The sequence below is a fragment of the Macaca mulatta genome, chromosome 1, assembly GCF_049350105.2.
Source record: "Macaca mulatta isolate MMU2019108-1 chromosome 1, T2T-MMU8v2.0, whole genome shotgun sequence".
Taxonomy (NCBI): domain Eukaryota; kingdom Metazoa; phylum Chordata; class Mammalia; order Primates; family Cercopithecidae; genus Macaca; species Macaca mulatta.
Window position 1 is genome coordinate 17678794 of NC_133406.1, and position 17477 is coordinate 17696270.

At 40.4% G+C, this 17477-nt stretch overlaps 1 protein-coding gene across 2 annotated transcripts; it reads right to left on the bottom strand.

Annotated features, from left to right (window-relative positions):
* Positions 1 to 786: 786 nt before the first annotated feature.
* On the bottom strand, positions 787 to 17454 carry SPRTN (SprT-like N-terminal domain). 2 transcript variants are annotated; one of them, XM_015126189.3, is made up of 5 exons: positions 17144 to 17454; positions 15878 to 15977; positions 7922 to 8050; positions 4272 to 4539; positions 787 to 3214 (listed from the first exon to the last, which is right to left on the bottom strand). In XM_015126189.3, the coding sequence occupies exons 1-5, from the start codon at positions 17362 to 17364 to the stop codon at positions 2466 to 2468; spliced, it is 1467 nt and encodes a 488-aa protein (XP_014981675.1). In that variant the 5' UTR covers positions 17365 to 17454; the 3' UTR covers positions 787 to 2465. The 2 variants fall into 2 exon arrangements, with proteins under 2 accessions (XP_014981675.1, XP_028705542.1); XM_028849709.2 differs by lacking the exon at positions 7922 to 8050.
* Positions 17455 to 17477: the final 23 nt, after the last annotated feature.

The window sequence follows — 17477 nt, forward strand, 5'->3', positions numbered from 1 at the left end:
ATTTTCTCAACTGATGTATTTCCATCATTCCCTAGAACCTGACACCAACTCCTGACTTTACTACCTGTTTCTCAAACAATTGTCTCTTCCTCTCCATCCCTGCCACTACCCTTCCCCCCTTATCTATGCTGTCCCCAGAAAAATCCATCGGAAACACTTCTCACCATGTCCTCGACCGGCTTATAAGCCTTTCCAAGTCCCACCTGAATTAAGAGATGCTTATCAGCAGGTATCACACAAACCAGACATAAAGTGAGGAACATAAGGTCCCTGGCCTCAAACTTGTACTATTTGGCTAGATCTGTCCTTCTGCCATCTCTCCTTCGGCCATTTTGCCCCTCACATTTTACTCTATTCACTTGGAATAGCATACAGTTCCCTCGGAACATGCCTTTGTGTTCCTTCTTCCCTTTGAAAGGTTCTTCCCCACCCTTCTTTAAGCGGGCTAACTCGACTCACTGTACACGATTCAACTTTGGATGTTGTCTCCTCCAAGAAATATCCCCGGAGTCCTGGGCTGAGCTAATTGTCTTTCCTACAGTTTACCCACAGCACCTAGCCAAAACCCTTGCCATAGCATTTAGCAAACTGTACAGATATTAATGTGCATTTGTCTTACTCCCCAACTAGGCTGAAAAGCTCGAGGGCATGGACCGTCTTAGCTACTTCACAGCCCCAGAACCTTGTGTGGTTTTGACTCAGGAAGCATTTAATTACACATAATTTGTTATACTCATTTAGAGAAAATGATCCTCTATGAAAATATAGCTATATAAACAATACACATTTTAATAGCTATTTATAAATATTTATTAAACATTTTTAACTTAATGCTTTAAGAAGTATCAAAACTTGTGAACATCCAACCAGTCTAAAATGAAAAGGGCTGATAAGTGTTATGAATGGTGAACAACTAAAACTCTCATATATTGCTGGTAGGAGTGTAAACTGGCAGAATTTACTAAAGCAAAACAGAAATATACCCGTGACTCAGCAATTCCACTCCTGAATATATTCCCAACAGAAAAGAATGTTCTCAGCAGCATTATGTTTACCAGCCCCAAACTGGAAAAAATTCAAATGTCCATTAACATTAGAATGGATGAAGAAATTCTGGTATATTCATACAAATGCAAGAGCAATGAAAATGAACTCCTGCTACACATAAGAACAAAGATATTACTTTATAAAGTTCAAAAATAATCTGCGATGATGGGGTGAAAACAGTGGGGACCTCGGGAGGTAGTGAGGGTCATGGGTATCAACTGGGAACAGACACCTATAGGAAGCCTGTGGCAATGGAAGTGTTCTCTAACTTCAGCTGGGTAGTAGTTACACAGGTGAACACTGTAGAAGTTTACCCAGCTGTGCACTTAAGATTTGTGCACCTGTATTACAATGAAGTGAAGGAAAATTGCAATAAAAGAAAACTTGTGAACAACTGTTAGGGCTATGCCAACAGCATGTACAGCCACAAGACAAAAAGTAAACTGATAAAAGTATCTTTGTCCTTTCCCTATAACATGGAAAAGATATTTTTTTTTAAAAAAAAAAAGATTACTTTAAATGCACAAATGGTATTCCTTTTATTATAATGGTTTAAACTTGGCTGAAAGTTCAAAATACTATTTCCAGATAACTTTCCACTGTTACATAAACTAGGCAACCCTGTTTTGTTTATGTTATACGTATCAGTTACTTATCAGCACAGAATTTTAACCACTCTGCTAAATTTTGAGAAAACAGCTAAACTCAATATAAAATCTGGCCTACAGAATTATAGTGGCTATTTGTTACTAAAAATATTCCAAAATAAATTTACTTATTTCCCTATGTTCCATATTCTTTAACTTAAAATCTGCTGCCACCGTTTAGTAAAAGTGGGACAAATAAAATTCTTTAAAATCTAGAAAACACAGTTCCTGTTAAGATTCTGCAAACAAAAAAATAAATAAATAATACAATTTGAGTACTCTAAAACAATATACTTTGTAGTCTAGATTGTGGTTTTGGTCAGTATGTCTGACACTATGAAGATTTACATCAGTTCAGGGAATGAGTTCTAATACTATTAATAAAGAAATAGTCAATATAACCAAATACCTGCCAGGATTCCCCATATGAGTGTTTCTAGGAAAGTATACAAATGAAAAGATAAACAGATTTTTAAAACCCTTAAGAGCAAGAAAGAACAAAAGTATCTAAAAATTATACATGACAGGCAGAACTTGGGTTACAGTATACCTAAGGCAAGAGTGAATGTAGCACCCTGAGACATAAAAAATTTTCAAATTACAATCTTATATGTGGATATATAAAATAGGACATTTTGTATTGGTTATATGAACTGGATTATAACCTACAAATCTCAGTATTAACCAGAACTTCCTGACTGGCTGACAGAGCACATTAGTGAGGTAATACAGGTGGTATTTGAGATTTTGAAACCTTTTCAAAGACTTTCTTCAGCTTTTGACTTTGATGCTGTCACCTTCTAGGCACCAGTCCAAGTGCTCATTAATCTGAGACTCCAAAACTTCATTCTGACAAACTGGGCAATTAACCATTTTGCTCTGGCTGGATGAACTGCTGGAATTCTGAGTTGTAGTTGTAGGATATGAACTGTACTTTGGATCATTACCACTGCTTTCTATTTGTTCTTTCTTGATAAAAAAATTGTCAAAAACAGTCTTATCTTCTAGCCGAGGTCGTTTATTTGGGAATGTATCTTCAGACCCACTCACATCCCAGGATGGCGTCACAGATGTTGATTCCATTACTTTTGAAGAATTTCTTAAGGATATCTTAGAAGATGAAACCCTTCTTTGAGAACTAGAAGATACTGAGTTTTTAGGGATGTTGCCAACTGTTTCACTTTTCCTTGGAGATCCATTCACACCTCTGAAAGCCTTTTGGTTGGCAACTGATACTCTAGGAAAGTAGTTGCTTAGAACATTTTGGTGACTGTTATTAACAGCAGGGGAGACCAGATGAGAATTTTTACTTGAACCATTCTGTTCAAATTTCACCTTGATTTTAGAATTAGGTCTTACAGCATTTGCTGAATGGTTTTGATTTAAAAGATCTTGCGTTTTATTAATGGCATGTGAAGTGATCAATTTCCCAGGTGAAGGTAAATTGCTTGCTTCTCCTAGAACATATCCTTTCCCACTAAAAGGGATTACTAGCTGGGCCTCACCTCTGTTGGGTTTATCTGCAAAAAAAGCAAAGAAGATTTTTATGTAAGTGCCTCAACTCAAAAGAAATACAGTAACAAACATTAAACTAATGTACAGTTTTCTCAAAATGAAGAAATAATATTTTATTCTATCTTACATCCATATAATCCTATTAATGAGAGAAGGACAATCTTCAGAATTCAGAGTTCTGATATTGAGAGAATATAAACGATAAAAAAAAAAATTCTCTCATACTTAAATAAAAAATCTTATGCCAAAGACCAGTAACAAGGCAACATTTACCTTGAAAATGACTTAGTCCTTAATGTGTAATTCCAGGAGGGAAAATCTGCTGCCTCATTCTTATCTTTCCTTCTACTTATGAAAATGAAGATACGGTCTTTCCACATCACTTCATCTATAGCTCCTTCACTCAGTAATTAAAGATTTGGGAAATATAGCCTATGTTCTTGGGTTCTACCACATCAAATCAACAACTTCCGAAGGGAAGAAGCATCTTCAGTAACTCTGAACTTCACAGGAAAAGGGTAAATCTTGAAGATGAAGTACTTGCAAATATATGTCATATCCTTTTCCCATTCTTTGAATGAACATACATACATCAATAGAAGTCACTTGGATAGAATCCAACTGATAGGAAGGGGTGTAGTTAGGACGTATATTCCGGGCATTGTTACTTGAATTATTGTTTTTATTTTGACAATCTTTTTGCCTTCTGTTTCCTAATAACTCAGTGAGTCAAGATAGGGAAAGGAACTTTACCTCAAATATTATCAGAGATTGAGTTTTGTTTCTTTGAATAAAAAGAAACTGAAAAAAGTTAAAATAAAAATAAAAATTGAAATATCAGTGGAAACTATTCCTACTTTTACTTACTTCTGTACAAAGTCTATTTTCCTACCACCATTTCATGGACGATGGGATTTTTTCCTTAAGTCTACACTTGAAGACTTAGTCTACACCAGAAACAATCCTTAAGCTTATCTTAATACCAGTTCTCTGAAGGACAGTATTGTCTTTACATCGTAGCTATGGTCACGTAAAAGTCAGAAGGAATGCACACGAAGGTACCTTTATTCTCTGCGGCTGATACTGGTTGCTTTCCTAGTTTTGTCTTTCCTTTGCCTTTTTTTGAGTAATTCTCTGGTTCCTTGATTTTCATGTAAGTGCCTCCACAGGTTTTCTGGTGCTCAGCCCACCAATAGTCATGAGCAGAGGGTTCCCTGTTAGTAGCTCTTTTGACATAGCCGTAATAGGGTGGCCTGTGCTGGCACGGCCCATCGCAGCGCCACCAGTGTCGCCGATATTCATCCACCTCATCGTGAAAAGTATGGTAGACCTGAGGGAAGAGAGAATTTTTTGTATTCAATAAGCAAGTTAACAACTGCAAGAAAACGATGTACATAAGCAGTCTTTTTTTTTTTTTTTTTTTTTTTTTTTAATTTTTGAAACTTTGTTTCCCAGAGCTTTCTGAAGAGTTCTATTTTGGGAAAGAAAGCAACTATATTTAGTTTCTGTTCAAAAGTTGATTTTAATGGGAAATGGCAGCAGTTAATACTTCATAAACTGTGTAAAGATAGACGCATGCGGGATCAGACGACAAAAAATCTTTTAAAAACAAAACCACAGAAAATCTTCATGAATGCTAACAGTTTCAGAAATCAAATTTGTAAATGATCAAAAATTAGGATAAAGATTTTATATAATACCGTACTAAAATAAGAATCATTCCCACTGCTAAATTGAAATTTTCCCTATAAGTAACAATAGGAAAAGGGTTCTAAAGGACTAAACTACTCCCTATAAATGCCTGACCCTAACAACACAAGTATCTTACCCAGAGAAGCTTCTGCTAAGCTCACTCTCCACATTCTCAAAGTTCTTTGCTTATGTCTCTGTAATAAGCCTTATGGGGTACCATTCTATCTGTTTATAAATATTTCTCTTACCAGACTGAAAAGTTCTCCAGGATCTGAATGTTTTAATTTTTTGTGTCCCTAATGGCTAATATAGTGCTTTTTGTACCAGGAAGGTGCTCAGTCAGAAAAGCAGCATTCATTGAATCAAATAAAATTCTCTGAAGTGTGCTTTTCAGGCCTTAAGTAGGATGCCTTCTTTTTTCACCCTCTAGACAAAAATCCTATTTAGAATCCAAGCAGAAAACAGGTAAGGGAAAAGATCTGACTGAAAAGGGGGTCAGCCCTCCCAGCACGGTAGCACAGAGGACTACAGAGCACCATTTGAAATGACTCCTAAATGACTATGGGTACTTTATTCTTCTGCCTTCTCAGTGGAACTCTGTGTAAGAGTAAGAAGCATCTGTATATAAGATTTTGGTTTTTTACCAAAGACATTTAGCTTTCTAATAAATTCTCCTTGTGGGAAAGAATGTTAAGCTTTCTATAACTCTATAGTTTTAAACTCACTATTGCTCCATCCTAAGCAAAAAATTTCTACTACTCAAGCATGCAAAGAATGCACATTATATTAAATGCAGAAGGGACTGAAGGACATAGGTTTTAAGGCAAAGAAGCATGGGAAACCCCGCACGCTATTATGTTCAGAACTCTTGACTTAATTCATTCCCAAAAAAGACAGGGAAATGGATCTGTTTTGTTTGTCTTGTGACATGGACTAGCTCTGTTTGCCCAGGCTGGAGTGAGGTGGCATGATCTTGGCTCACTGCAACCTCCGCCTCCCAGGCTCAAGTGATCCTTCTATCTCTGTCTCCCGAGTAGCCGCGACGACAGGCATGAGCTACCACGCCTGGCTAATTTTTTTATTTTTTTGTGGAAACAAGTCTCACTATATTGCCCAGGCTGATCTCAAACTCCTGGGCTCAAGTGATCCTCCCACTTCGGCCTCCCAAAGTGCTGGGATTACAGGTGTGAGCCACCACACCCAGCCTGGATCTGTTTTGCTTCCAATTCCTGTAACTCCTAAAGCATGGGAATGTGACTTTTAACAATGTAGTCACTAAAATAAAATTACTCTACAATGTAGGTATCCTGTGGAGTTCCTTATAACAGGATGTAACCTGTAAAAGCAAGGAGTGTTCACTCCTTAAAACGTCTCCTAAATAAAAACACACAGATATCTAAGATAAAAGAACAGATACTCTTCCAACTGAACAATGGGATGTATACAAGGGCTTTGCTTATAGTATAAGTTCTGGTTAAGAAACTAAATGTATTTTATACAAGCAACTCTATAATTCTCTTGCTAACCTGGATTTTATGTCTGATTTTTTAAAAACTGCAAGACACTTTCCTAATGTTGAAGTAACTAAGAATTAAATGAGGTCTTTAGAAAATTAAAACTGATAGCTAGAAAACAGTAATACATGGAGAGGCCAGGCATGGTACCTCATGTATATAATCCCACCACTTTGGGAGGCTGAGATGGGAGAATCATTTGAACCCATGAGTTCAAGATCAGCCTGGGCAACATGGTGTGACCCTGTCTCTAAAAAAAAAAAAATTTTTTTTTAAATTAGCTTGACATTGTGGCACACATCTGTAGCCCCAGCTACTCAGGAGGCTGAGGTGGGAGGATCACTTAAGCCCAGGAGGTTGAGTCTGCAGTGGGCTATGAATGCCCCACTGCATCCAGCCTAGGCAACAGAGCAAGACCCTATCTTAAAAATAAATAAATAAATAAACAAACAAAACATGGCGGTTGAGCACTGTTCATTTTCTATCACACTGGATTTTGTTGCCTTTTAAAGGAAGGAAATACCCAAACATAAGAAAGAATTTAATCTATCCTATTAATATTCAATTCAGTATTTGTCAAGTCCATGTAAGGACAGTACCTTATACACCTTATACAGATGTATTATAAAGATGGGCAAGACCTACCCTGTGTTCAAAAGTATGAAAGTAGCATAAAAAATTGTAATAGCTTAAATATCTGTTGAGGATTCAAAAGAGGGAGAAATGAGATGCCACTGGAATGATGAAAAGCATTCGGACAAAAAACAGAGCAGGGGCACGCCTTAGGGAAGCTGCGCAGGGAGGTCAAAAGTGCAGTTAAAGAAAGAGGACACAGGCAGCAGAGTTGGAGGCAGTAAAAAAGGAACAAGGTTATTTAATAAAACGAATACAATTAAACTAATATTTAATTAGTGTCAGATTGGCTAAAATGTTTAGACGTGCTTTCTCCTTTAATCCTTTCTCCTCACAAGGATCCAACAGGCAGGTATTGTTATTACTCTCATTTGCCATGGGTATAAAATGAGGCATAGAAAAGTTAGTAATTGGAGGAGCCAGGATTTGAATCCAAGCAGCCTGACGCCTCCAGCTTTTTGAACCTTAGGCTTTGCCATCTCCTACAATGCCATACAGAGATATGAATCGAAGAATTCTGATGAGGGAATAACATCTGCAATGGTAGCAGGATATAGGATGGACTAAAGAAGACAATAATAAGGAAACAAAGTTAAGAGATCATTATGATTCCAGAAGAGAGGTACTGCAGGCCTGAGTTACCGACGTGTAAAATGTTGACCCCGAAGAGGTCAGAGGCCTCGGGGATATCACTGGCTCTGCTGCCATTCTACCATGTGGTCCCAGACAAGCCAATTCGCTTCTCTAGGCCTCTCGTTCGCTGTGGAAAATCCTCAAAGATATTCGTTTCTACCTAGTTCTCTACTTCCAATTAAATCTCAGGAGTTACTGAATAAACTACTAAATATCATAAATATATATGGCTTTCTGTACCGTTATATTGGCTCCAGTCAGGCTGTTGATGCGATGCATATGTTTACAAAATTCTGGACCATGCCCTTCTCGGTCTTTGTCATTATTAGTGACAAATAAATAGGCATGTATCATTTCATGCAGGAGGGTCTGGAACATAAAATAATCAAATTATTTTAAGAGTTTGTATGACACTTCGGAAAATATACATTTTCTTATTCTATCTGGAGTCTTTTCTGTATCACAGGCTTCCTTCAGAACTGATAAAACTCATTCTAGGCCGGGTGCAGTGGCTCACACCTGTAATCCCAACACTTTGGGAGGCAAAGGTGGGAGGATCGCTGGATCCCAGTGGATCGAGACCAGCCTGGGCAACATGGCGAAACCCTGTCTCTACAAAAAAAATACAAAAATTAGTCAGGTGTGGTGGTGCGTGCCTGTAGTCCCCACTACACTCAGGAGGCTGAGGTGGGAAGATCCTCTGAGCCTGGGGAGGTTGAGGCTGCAGTGAGCTGTGACTGTGCCACTACACTCCAGCCAGGGTGACAGAATGAGACACTGTCTCACAAAAACAAAACAACAACAACAAAAAACCCACCTCATTCTATAAAAATTATATAAGCACACATTCACAAAACATCACATACGAGTTGGGGATCCCAACTCTGAAAATCCAAAATGCTCCAAAATCAGAAACTTTTGAGCACCAACATGACACTCAAAAGGAAATGCTCATTGGAGCATTGCAGATTTTCAGATTTGGGATGCTCCACCTGTAAGAATAACACAAATATTCCAAAATCCAAAATAAATATGAAATCCAAGACACTTCTAGTCCCAAGCATTTTGGAGAAGGGGTACTCAAATTTGTGTAATATCTGAAGCTCTGAAAATCACAGGTTAAGAACTCCCTGTTCTAGGGAGACCTTTTTAACTATAAATCAAAATCCAGAAAAATCAATGAATTCAACTACCTAAAAACTTTAAAATTCTTTTTTTTTTTTTTGAACAGGGTCTTACTCTGTCACCCAGGCTAGAGTGCAGTGGCTCAATCTCTGCTCACTGCAACTTCTGCCTCCCAGGTCCAAGTGATTCTCGTGCCTCAGGCTCCTGAGTAGCTGGCACTACAGGCGTCCCCCACCATGCCTGGCTAATTTTTGTATTTTAGCAGAGACAGGGTTTGGCCATGTTGGCCAAGCTGGTCTTAAACTCCTGACCTCAAGCAATCTGCCCGCCTCAGCCTCCCAAAGTGCTGGGATTATAGGGGGCAGCCACTGCACCCAGACAAAACTTTAAAATTCTATAGGAAAAAAACACCAAGTAAAAAGATAAACTCAGAAAAATATATGTATAACTCTTACCACAGGCTATTCCTAATAGACAAGGAACTCCTAATGTCAACAGGAAAATGACAACCCAATTTCAAAATGGGCAAAGACCATGGAGCTCACAGAAGTAGCATAAATGACCCAGACACAAACGAAAAAATGCCCAGCTTCTGGCTCACGAGGTCAGGAGATTGAAACCGTCCTGCTCAACATGGTGAAACCCTCTCTCTACTAAAATACAAAAAAAAAATACAAAAAAAAATTAGCCGGGCGTACTTGCGCCAGCCTGTAGTCTGAGCTGCTCAGGAGGCTGAGGCAGGGGAATCGCTTAAACCCGGGAGGCGGAGGTTGCAGTGAGCCGAGATCGCACCACTGCACTCCAGCCTGGGTGACAGTGAGACTCCGTCTCCAAAAAAAAAAAAAAGAAAAAGAAAAGAAAAGAAAAAATGCCCAACTTTATTTATAAAAAGAGAAATGCGAATTAACACTACACTAGGATGGTCAGGCTCATGCCTATAATCCCAGCACTTTGGGAGGCTGAGGTGGGAGGATTGCTTGAGGCCAAGAGTTCAAAACCAGCCTGGTCAACATAGTGAGACCTTGTCTCTACAAAAAAATTATAGTGAGACCTTGTCTCTACAAAAAAATTAAAATAAAGCAATCAGCTGTGCACCTGTAGTTCTAGCTACTCAGGAGGCTGAGATGGGGGGATCGCTTGAGGCCAGGAATTCAAGGTTGCAGTGACGTATGATTACCTCCAGCCTAGACAACCCAGCAAGACCCTGTCTCAACAAAAAAACCCCCCAAAACCCAACACTACACTAGGATGTTATTTATTGCTTATCAAGATTGGTAAAACTCCTAAAGTTTGACACCATTAGTAAAGCCTAGGGAAAATAAACATTCCTATATATTGCTAGTGGGAGTGCAATTCTCCTATGGAAAATTTGGTAGCATCTAACAAAATTACAAATGCATTTGTTTTCTCAGAGAGCAATACCTAGACTAGCATGCACGGTCATACGTACAAGGTGTATTCACTGTGACACTGCTTATAATAGCGAAAGATTAGAAATAACTCCAGTGTTTTGTACATCCATATAATGGAATTCTATGCAGCCATAAAAAAGAATGAGAAGGATCTATGTGAAATGGTTTGGAGAAAGCTATAGAGTGTATTAATTAAATTAATTAAAAAGACAGGGGGCCGGGCACGGTGGCTCAAGCCTGCAATCCCAGCACTTTGGGAGGCCAAGGCAGGTGGATCACCTGAGGTCAGGAGTTCAAGACCAGCCTGGTCAACATGGTAAAACCCCATCTCTACTAAATACACAAAAATTATCCAGGCATGGTGACAGGTGCCTGTAATCCCAGCTACTTGGGAGGCTGAGGCAGAGGCAGGAGAATGGCCTGAACCTGGAAGGCAGAGGTTGTGGTGAGCCGAGATCACGACACTGCACTCCAGTCTGGGCAGTAAGAGTGAAACTTCGTCGTAAAAAAAAGAAAAAAAAGAAAAAAAGAAAAAGACAAAGTACAGAAGACTGTACATAGTATTTTGTGTAAGAAAAATTTCGTGTGGTGGTGAGGAGGAATAAAAATGGATAGAAATATTTGCAAAACAGAAAAATGAAAGAGTAAAAAGAAACTAACGGTTCCTACAGCAAGTAAGGAGTTCAAGATAGAGGAGGACATTGAACAAGACATCTCTGTATATAGCTTTCTACAGTTTTTGGGTTTTGATTCAGAAATCATGAAAACTTTAAAACAAGCACTAAAACCTACTGCTCATTCCACACCAAAGATGCACAAGTTTCTGTGCAAAATTAACAAAAGCATTTAAGGTTGCTGGGGTTTTTGCTCTAAAAAATACAAATAATTTTTTTAAGCAAAAATCATAAAGATCTTCAAAGACATACCTTTTTCATGATCCTCCATAACTTTTTTAAAAAAGAATTTCCATCAGAAGAACTAGATTGTCATTAATGAATTTTAGTCTTACAAAATTATGCTGAACAGAAAAATGAGAGAATCAAACATTTTAACTTGATCATTCATATATCCCTCTAAAAATTATCAACTGTTTAATCTCTTAAAAGGAACTTTACTTATTCATCTTATTATTTCTCAGAGACAGGGTCTCACTTTTTCACACAGACTGGAGTGCAGTGGCATGGTTATGTTTCACTGCAGCCTCAAATTCCTGGCATCAAGTGATCCTTCTGTCTCAGCCTCCTGAGTAGCTGGGATTACAGGCGCATGCCACCACACCCAGCTAATTTTTTTCAAGATGGTGACAAGGTCTCACCATCTTGCCCAGACAGGTTTCCAACTCCTGGGCTCAAGCAATCCATCTGTCTTGGCCTGGGATTACACGCATGAGCCACTGTGCCCAGCCAGAACTTTATTTTTCAAGTAAATGCCACTCAACGAAGAAGATTTAAATTCAAGAAAGGTACTGCAAAAGTTTCTCAACATTCTAAATTAGAGTAATGATAAAGAACTATTCTCACAAAGGAGAAACAAATTTAGGTTCCTGATTTTGGGTTCAATTTAACTAAACATTAAAAACATCTTGAAAATGGTACTGAACTTTTTTTTGTATCTATCATTTTCCACATTTAGTTTTAATTCAAGGATCTATACAACACAGTCCCAAAATACCTCTGTTTTCCACGACTGTTCTATCCGATCAAAATGAACCACCTCTAGTCCTAAATATGCCCCCAGTTGTCTGAACTCATTTTTGTTCACATTATTCCCACTCTTTCTGCCAAGAGTAGCCTCCTGTCCTATCTCTGCTTGTCAAAAGTACAATTCGTCCTCTAATGCTCACCTCTCCACGTTTTAATCAGCAGGAGTGACGAGCTGAATGGTAAAGGGGACAGAACAAGAGCCTTGGAGTCAGGGATACTGGAACCTAAACCCACGATCACATGCATGAGACCTGGGACAGGTTCCAAGTGGCTCCTCATCCCTAAAATGGGGTATCCTCATTTTGCATGGCTGTGGTAAACGCTACCTACGTTCAGGTCAAAGTCTGACACACAATAAGCGCTCAATAGCGAGCAGTAGGAGTGGTGATGGCAGTAATAAAATGTACAGTTATAAAGCGTTTCTTGACCTCCTCAACCAGATAAAGTCTGTTCCTTTTCTGAACTCCCTTCACTATGACTTAGTTAACTACAGTTGTGCCTCACTTGACAGGGATATGTTCTGAAAAATCCATTGTTAGGAGATTTTGTCATTGTGCAAACATCTTAAGGGTGCACTTACACAAACCTAGATGGTATAGCCTATAAACACCTAGGCTATAGAGTACAGCCTGCTGCTCCTAGGAAACAAACCTGTACAGGATGTTACTGTACTGAATGCTGTAGGCAAGTGCAACACAATGGTAAGTATTTGTGCAACTAAATATAAAGAAGATAAACGGTACAATAAAAATATGGTCTTGGCCGGGCGCAGTGGCTCATGCCTGTAATCCCAGCACTTTGGGAGGCCGAGGCGGACGGATCATAAGGTCAGGAGATCGAGACCATCCTGGCTAACATGGTGAAACCCCGTCTCTACTAAAAAAAATACAAAAAATTAGCCGAGCGTGGTGGCAGGCGCCTGTAGTCCCAGCTACTCGGGAGGCTGAGGCAGGAGAATGGCATGAACCCGGGAGGCAGAGCTTGCAGTGAGCCAAGATACGCCACTGCACTCCAGCCCAGGCAACAGAGGGAGATGCCGTCTCTAAAAAAAAAAAAAAAAAATATATATATATATATATATATATATATATATATGGTCTTGGCTGGGCACAGTGACTCACACCTGTAATCCCAGCACTTTGGGAGGCTGAGGCAGGAGGATCACCTGGGGTCAGGAGTTCAAGACCAGCCTGGCCAACATGGTGAAACCCCACCTCTACTAAAAATACAAAAAGTAGCCGGGTGTGGTGGCACACACCTGTAATCCCAGCTACTTGGGAGGCTGAGGTAGAAGGATCTCTTGAACCAGGGAGGCAGAGGCTGCAGGGAGCCGAGATCATGTCATTGCACTCCAGCCTGGGCAACAAGACCAAAACTCCATCTCAAAAAACAAAAATAAAAATAAATAAATAAATAAATATATGGTCTTATAATCTTATGGGACCACTGTTATACATGGGGTCCATCATTGACTAAAATGTCATTTTGTAACTTTCTGCCAATAGGAAACGCTCACTTGATACCATTATACATTCCCCATTCTCTTCCCACCCACTACTTAAAACCATTTTTTTTTCATGTGTTTATGTAATCATTTACCCAATACATATTCATTAAGCAACTCTTCCAGTTAGGGCTCCTTGTAAGCCTGATTTGGTTAATTATGCTGTTCAACTTTTTAAAATGTGTATTACTTTTTTCTGCTCATTCATTGGGTTACTAAGAAGGTTGTGTTAACATTCTGCAAGTATGAGGCTGGGCATCGTGGCTCACACCTGAATCCCACCACTTTGGGAGGCTGAGGCAGGAGGATTGCTTGGGCCTGGGAGGTTGAGGCTGTAGTGAGACAGGGTCTTGCTCTGTCACCTAGACTGTACTGCCGTGGTGTGATCTCAGCTCACTGTAACCTCCGCCTCCCAGGTTCAAGCGACTCTTGTGCGTCAGCCTCCTGAGTAGCTGGGACTACAGGTGTGTGTCACCACACCCAGCTAATTTTTTGTATTTTTAGTAGAGATGGGGTTTCACCATGTTGGTCAGGCTGGTCTCAAACTCCTGGCCTCAAGTGATCCACCTGTCTCAGCTTCCCAAAGTGCTGGGATTACAAGCATGAGCCACTGCGCCCAGCCTGATTGTAGATTCTTTTTGCTTCTGCTAACTTATGCCTCATAAAATTTAAAGCTACGTTATTACTTTTAGGGACATTATGTATTGCTGTTTAATAGATTGTTTTATTATTATAAAATATCCCACTTTTCCTCTAGTAAAACTTCTTCCCTTGAAGTCTTCAGTCTGATACTAATACTGGTTGAACATCCCTAATTTGACAATCCAACATCTGAAATGCTCCAAAATCCAAAACTTTTTGAGCACTTACAAGATGCTTAAAGGCTATGTTCTAAGGAAATGCACACTAAAGCCATTTCAGATTTGGGACTTTTGGATTAGGAAAGCTCAACCAGTAAGTATTGTGCAAACATTCCAAATTAAAAAAAAAAAATCTGAAATCTGAAACACTTCTGGTCCCAAACACTTTGGATAATGAGTACTCAACCTTATAGCCACAATAGTTTTCTGCTGATAAGTGTTTGGATGATTACTTTTCCTCATCCTTTTAATATAAGTGTGTCTTTACTGTAAGCATGCCATTCCATGTATTTAATGGAGTGTTTAGTCCACTGACATTTAATTATTGATACTTTGTTTACACCTACCTTTCTCTTTGTATCATCTGAGCTTTGTTCTTTTTCATTCATCAAGTATTTCTACTGTACCATTTTACATTTAGTAGCTATTTTTTAAACAAATTGTGGTAAAAAAAAATTAACAAAATTCCCCATCGTACCCATTTTTATGTGTACAGTTCGGTGTTGAGTATATTCACATTGTCATGTAATCCACTGCCTTTTATTATCCTTAAAAACAGCATCTCTCATCTCCAAGCATGTTTTAATATGTTTCCCACCCCATGCTGAGAAACTACCACCCTGCTCTTTTGTACAGATTTTTTGTTTTTTTGGGTTTTTTTGAGACGGAATTTCGCTCTTATTGCCCAGGCTGGAGTGCAATCGCGCAGTCTCAGCTCACTGCAACCACCACCTCCTGGGTTCAAGAGATCCTCCTGCCTCAGCTCCCACTGCTCCATTCTGCTAGCAGAAGTACCAGCTCTAAATGTGAAGCGTGCACGCACACTGGTTTCTGCTGCCAGCTCGGCTAGGTGTCCTGAGCACACAGCAGTGTGGCAGCCCAACTGAGGAGAATGAAAATTTGTGTTTCTCAACAGGAAGATGTGGATCCTGTTTTCTCTGCTTCTAAATACATAACTTAAGCCAGTTACTTCACCTTTCTGAACCTTAATTTCTTTACTCATAAAAATGAAAATAGCAACACATGAACATCAACAGGGCTGTTGTACAATCAAAGCAGATAATATACCTAGAAGCCTTTTTTTTTTTTTTTTTTTAAGATGGAGTCTGGCTCTGTAGCCCAGGCTGGAGTGCAGTGGTGCAATCTCGGCTCACTGCAAGCTCCGCCTCCCAGGTTCACACCATTCTCCTGCCTCAGCCTCCCGAGTAGCTGAGACTACAGGCGCCCGCCACCACGCTCGGCTTTTTTTTTTTTTTTTTTTTTTTTTTTTTTTTAGTAGAGACGGGGTTTCACCGTGTTGGTCAGGATGTTCTCGATCTTCCGACCTCGTGATCCACCCGCATCGGCCTCCCAAAGTGCTGGGATTACAAGCGTGAGCCACCGCACCCGGCCTCTAGAAGCCTTTTTTTTTCCCACTATGAAGCACTATAAAAAACATAAGGTGTTCATTATTATTTGCCCCATAATTCAAGTTTGCACTGAGGGCAAAGAGACTTTTTAAAAGATACATACAGGTGAATTCACAGCAGTCTAAATCAATGACAAGCATTTGTAAATTACTGAGCTAGGAAGCAAGTTTACATGAAAAATACCTCTACAAGATCCTTTCTTGGTCTCAACTTTAAAAGGGGTTCGCTGAGACGGATGGAACACATTCCACCCTTCCCTTCATAGCTGCATATCCCAGCACACCTAGAAAACAATCACCATAAAAATGTGTTACATTGACCAAATACGCCCAAGTCCTTACACATTCTTGGGCAGTGCACACTAAGAGAACTCATTTGGCAGATGGCTTTCTTGAGAGTATACCCCCTTGGTTAGCAGATACTTGCATTTCACCCAATTAATTAGTTACAGCCCCCGGGGGCGCCTCCCGCGATGGCTCCCCGGCCAGGCGAGGAAGGAAAGCAGCGCCCTCTCACCACCCTGCTTGAGAAGGTGGAAGGCTGCAGGCACCTGATAGAGACGCCAGGACAGTACCTGGTGTACAACGGGGACCTAGTGGAATACGATGCGGACCACATGGCCCAACTGCAGCTTCCCTTGCCCTAGCTAGGCTGCAACAGCTCGAAGGCAATCCCATTCTGCTACTCCCAGTCTCCTTACGACAAATCACAGTTTGGTGTTATTAACAAGCAGGTATCTCCAATAGTGTATCTCCAAAATGATAACAGACGCCTGTATAAAGGAGATTGGTACTTTAAACACAATTTAATATGATATCTTAATTTGTTTGTAGGTTGTTTTCTGTCAACTCAAAAACAAGCATGCTGGTGGTATACAACTGTATCTTAAACTTCACCCTATTCACGTGCAGGAGTAGATTATTATTTCAAATAAGGATTTCTCAAATTTAGCATGTAGAAAAAGAATCGTTTTAAAAGCATCACTGAAGATCCCCACTGCAACACACGAGCTCACTAAAGTGGGTTCCTAACGGGAAAGAGAGGAGGGGAACGCACATCCTTTGGAGGTTACTCTGCGTCCTCAGCACTTTCTTAGGGGCAGATTTGGTTGCTTTTCCCTTCAGGGTCCTACAGCACTATCATAAGGCAAATCAGGAACTTGTTATTTTCAAGTTTAGTGAGATTCAAACACAAATCTCTTTTCTCGTTAGGGCCCTGAGTCCAACCGTGGCGGTGGGGTCTACACAGCTTTCTTATTTTTCGAGTGGGAGAAAAGGTAAGAAAAAGAGAAATACGCCAAGGCAGGAATTGCCAGGTCCAAAACCAGACTCCCCCCTCATTTAATGCCCCCTGGGACCGTCGGACCAGAGAAAGGAGAGAAGACCAGGACCGGGGGCTGCAGGAGAACTGCCAGTCCCGCCTCTTTCCCCAGCGGGGCTCGGAACTCACAGGGTCATTCGCACGCTCCACTTCACCTCGACGGCCTCCAGCTGGCCCCAGAAGAACTGGTCGTTAAACTGAACAAACAGGGCCTGCAAGTCCGGTGTGGGGTCCACCAACTCCCACGACGCGTCCACTAGCGACAGGGACTCCTGGGCCTGATCGCGCTCCGCCTCCTGCAAGTTCCACTCCTCCTGAAGCCGCAGGGCCAACATCAGGTCATCGTCCATCGTTGCCAGGATCACAGGCGGGATCCGCCGGTGTCAGGCTGGCTCCGAGTTAGGCTGCGACCCCAAGCCGCCTAGCGGAGGACCAGGACTAGCTCCTAGGAGATACCGGCTCT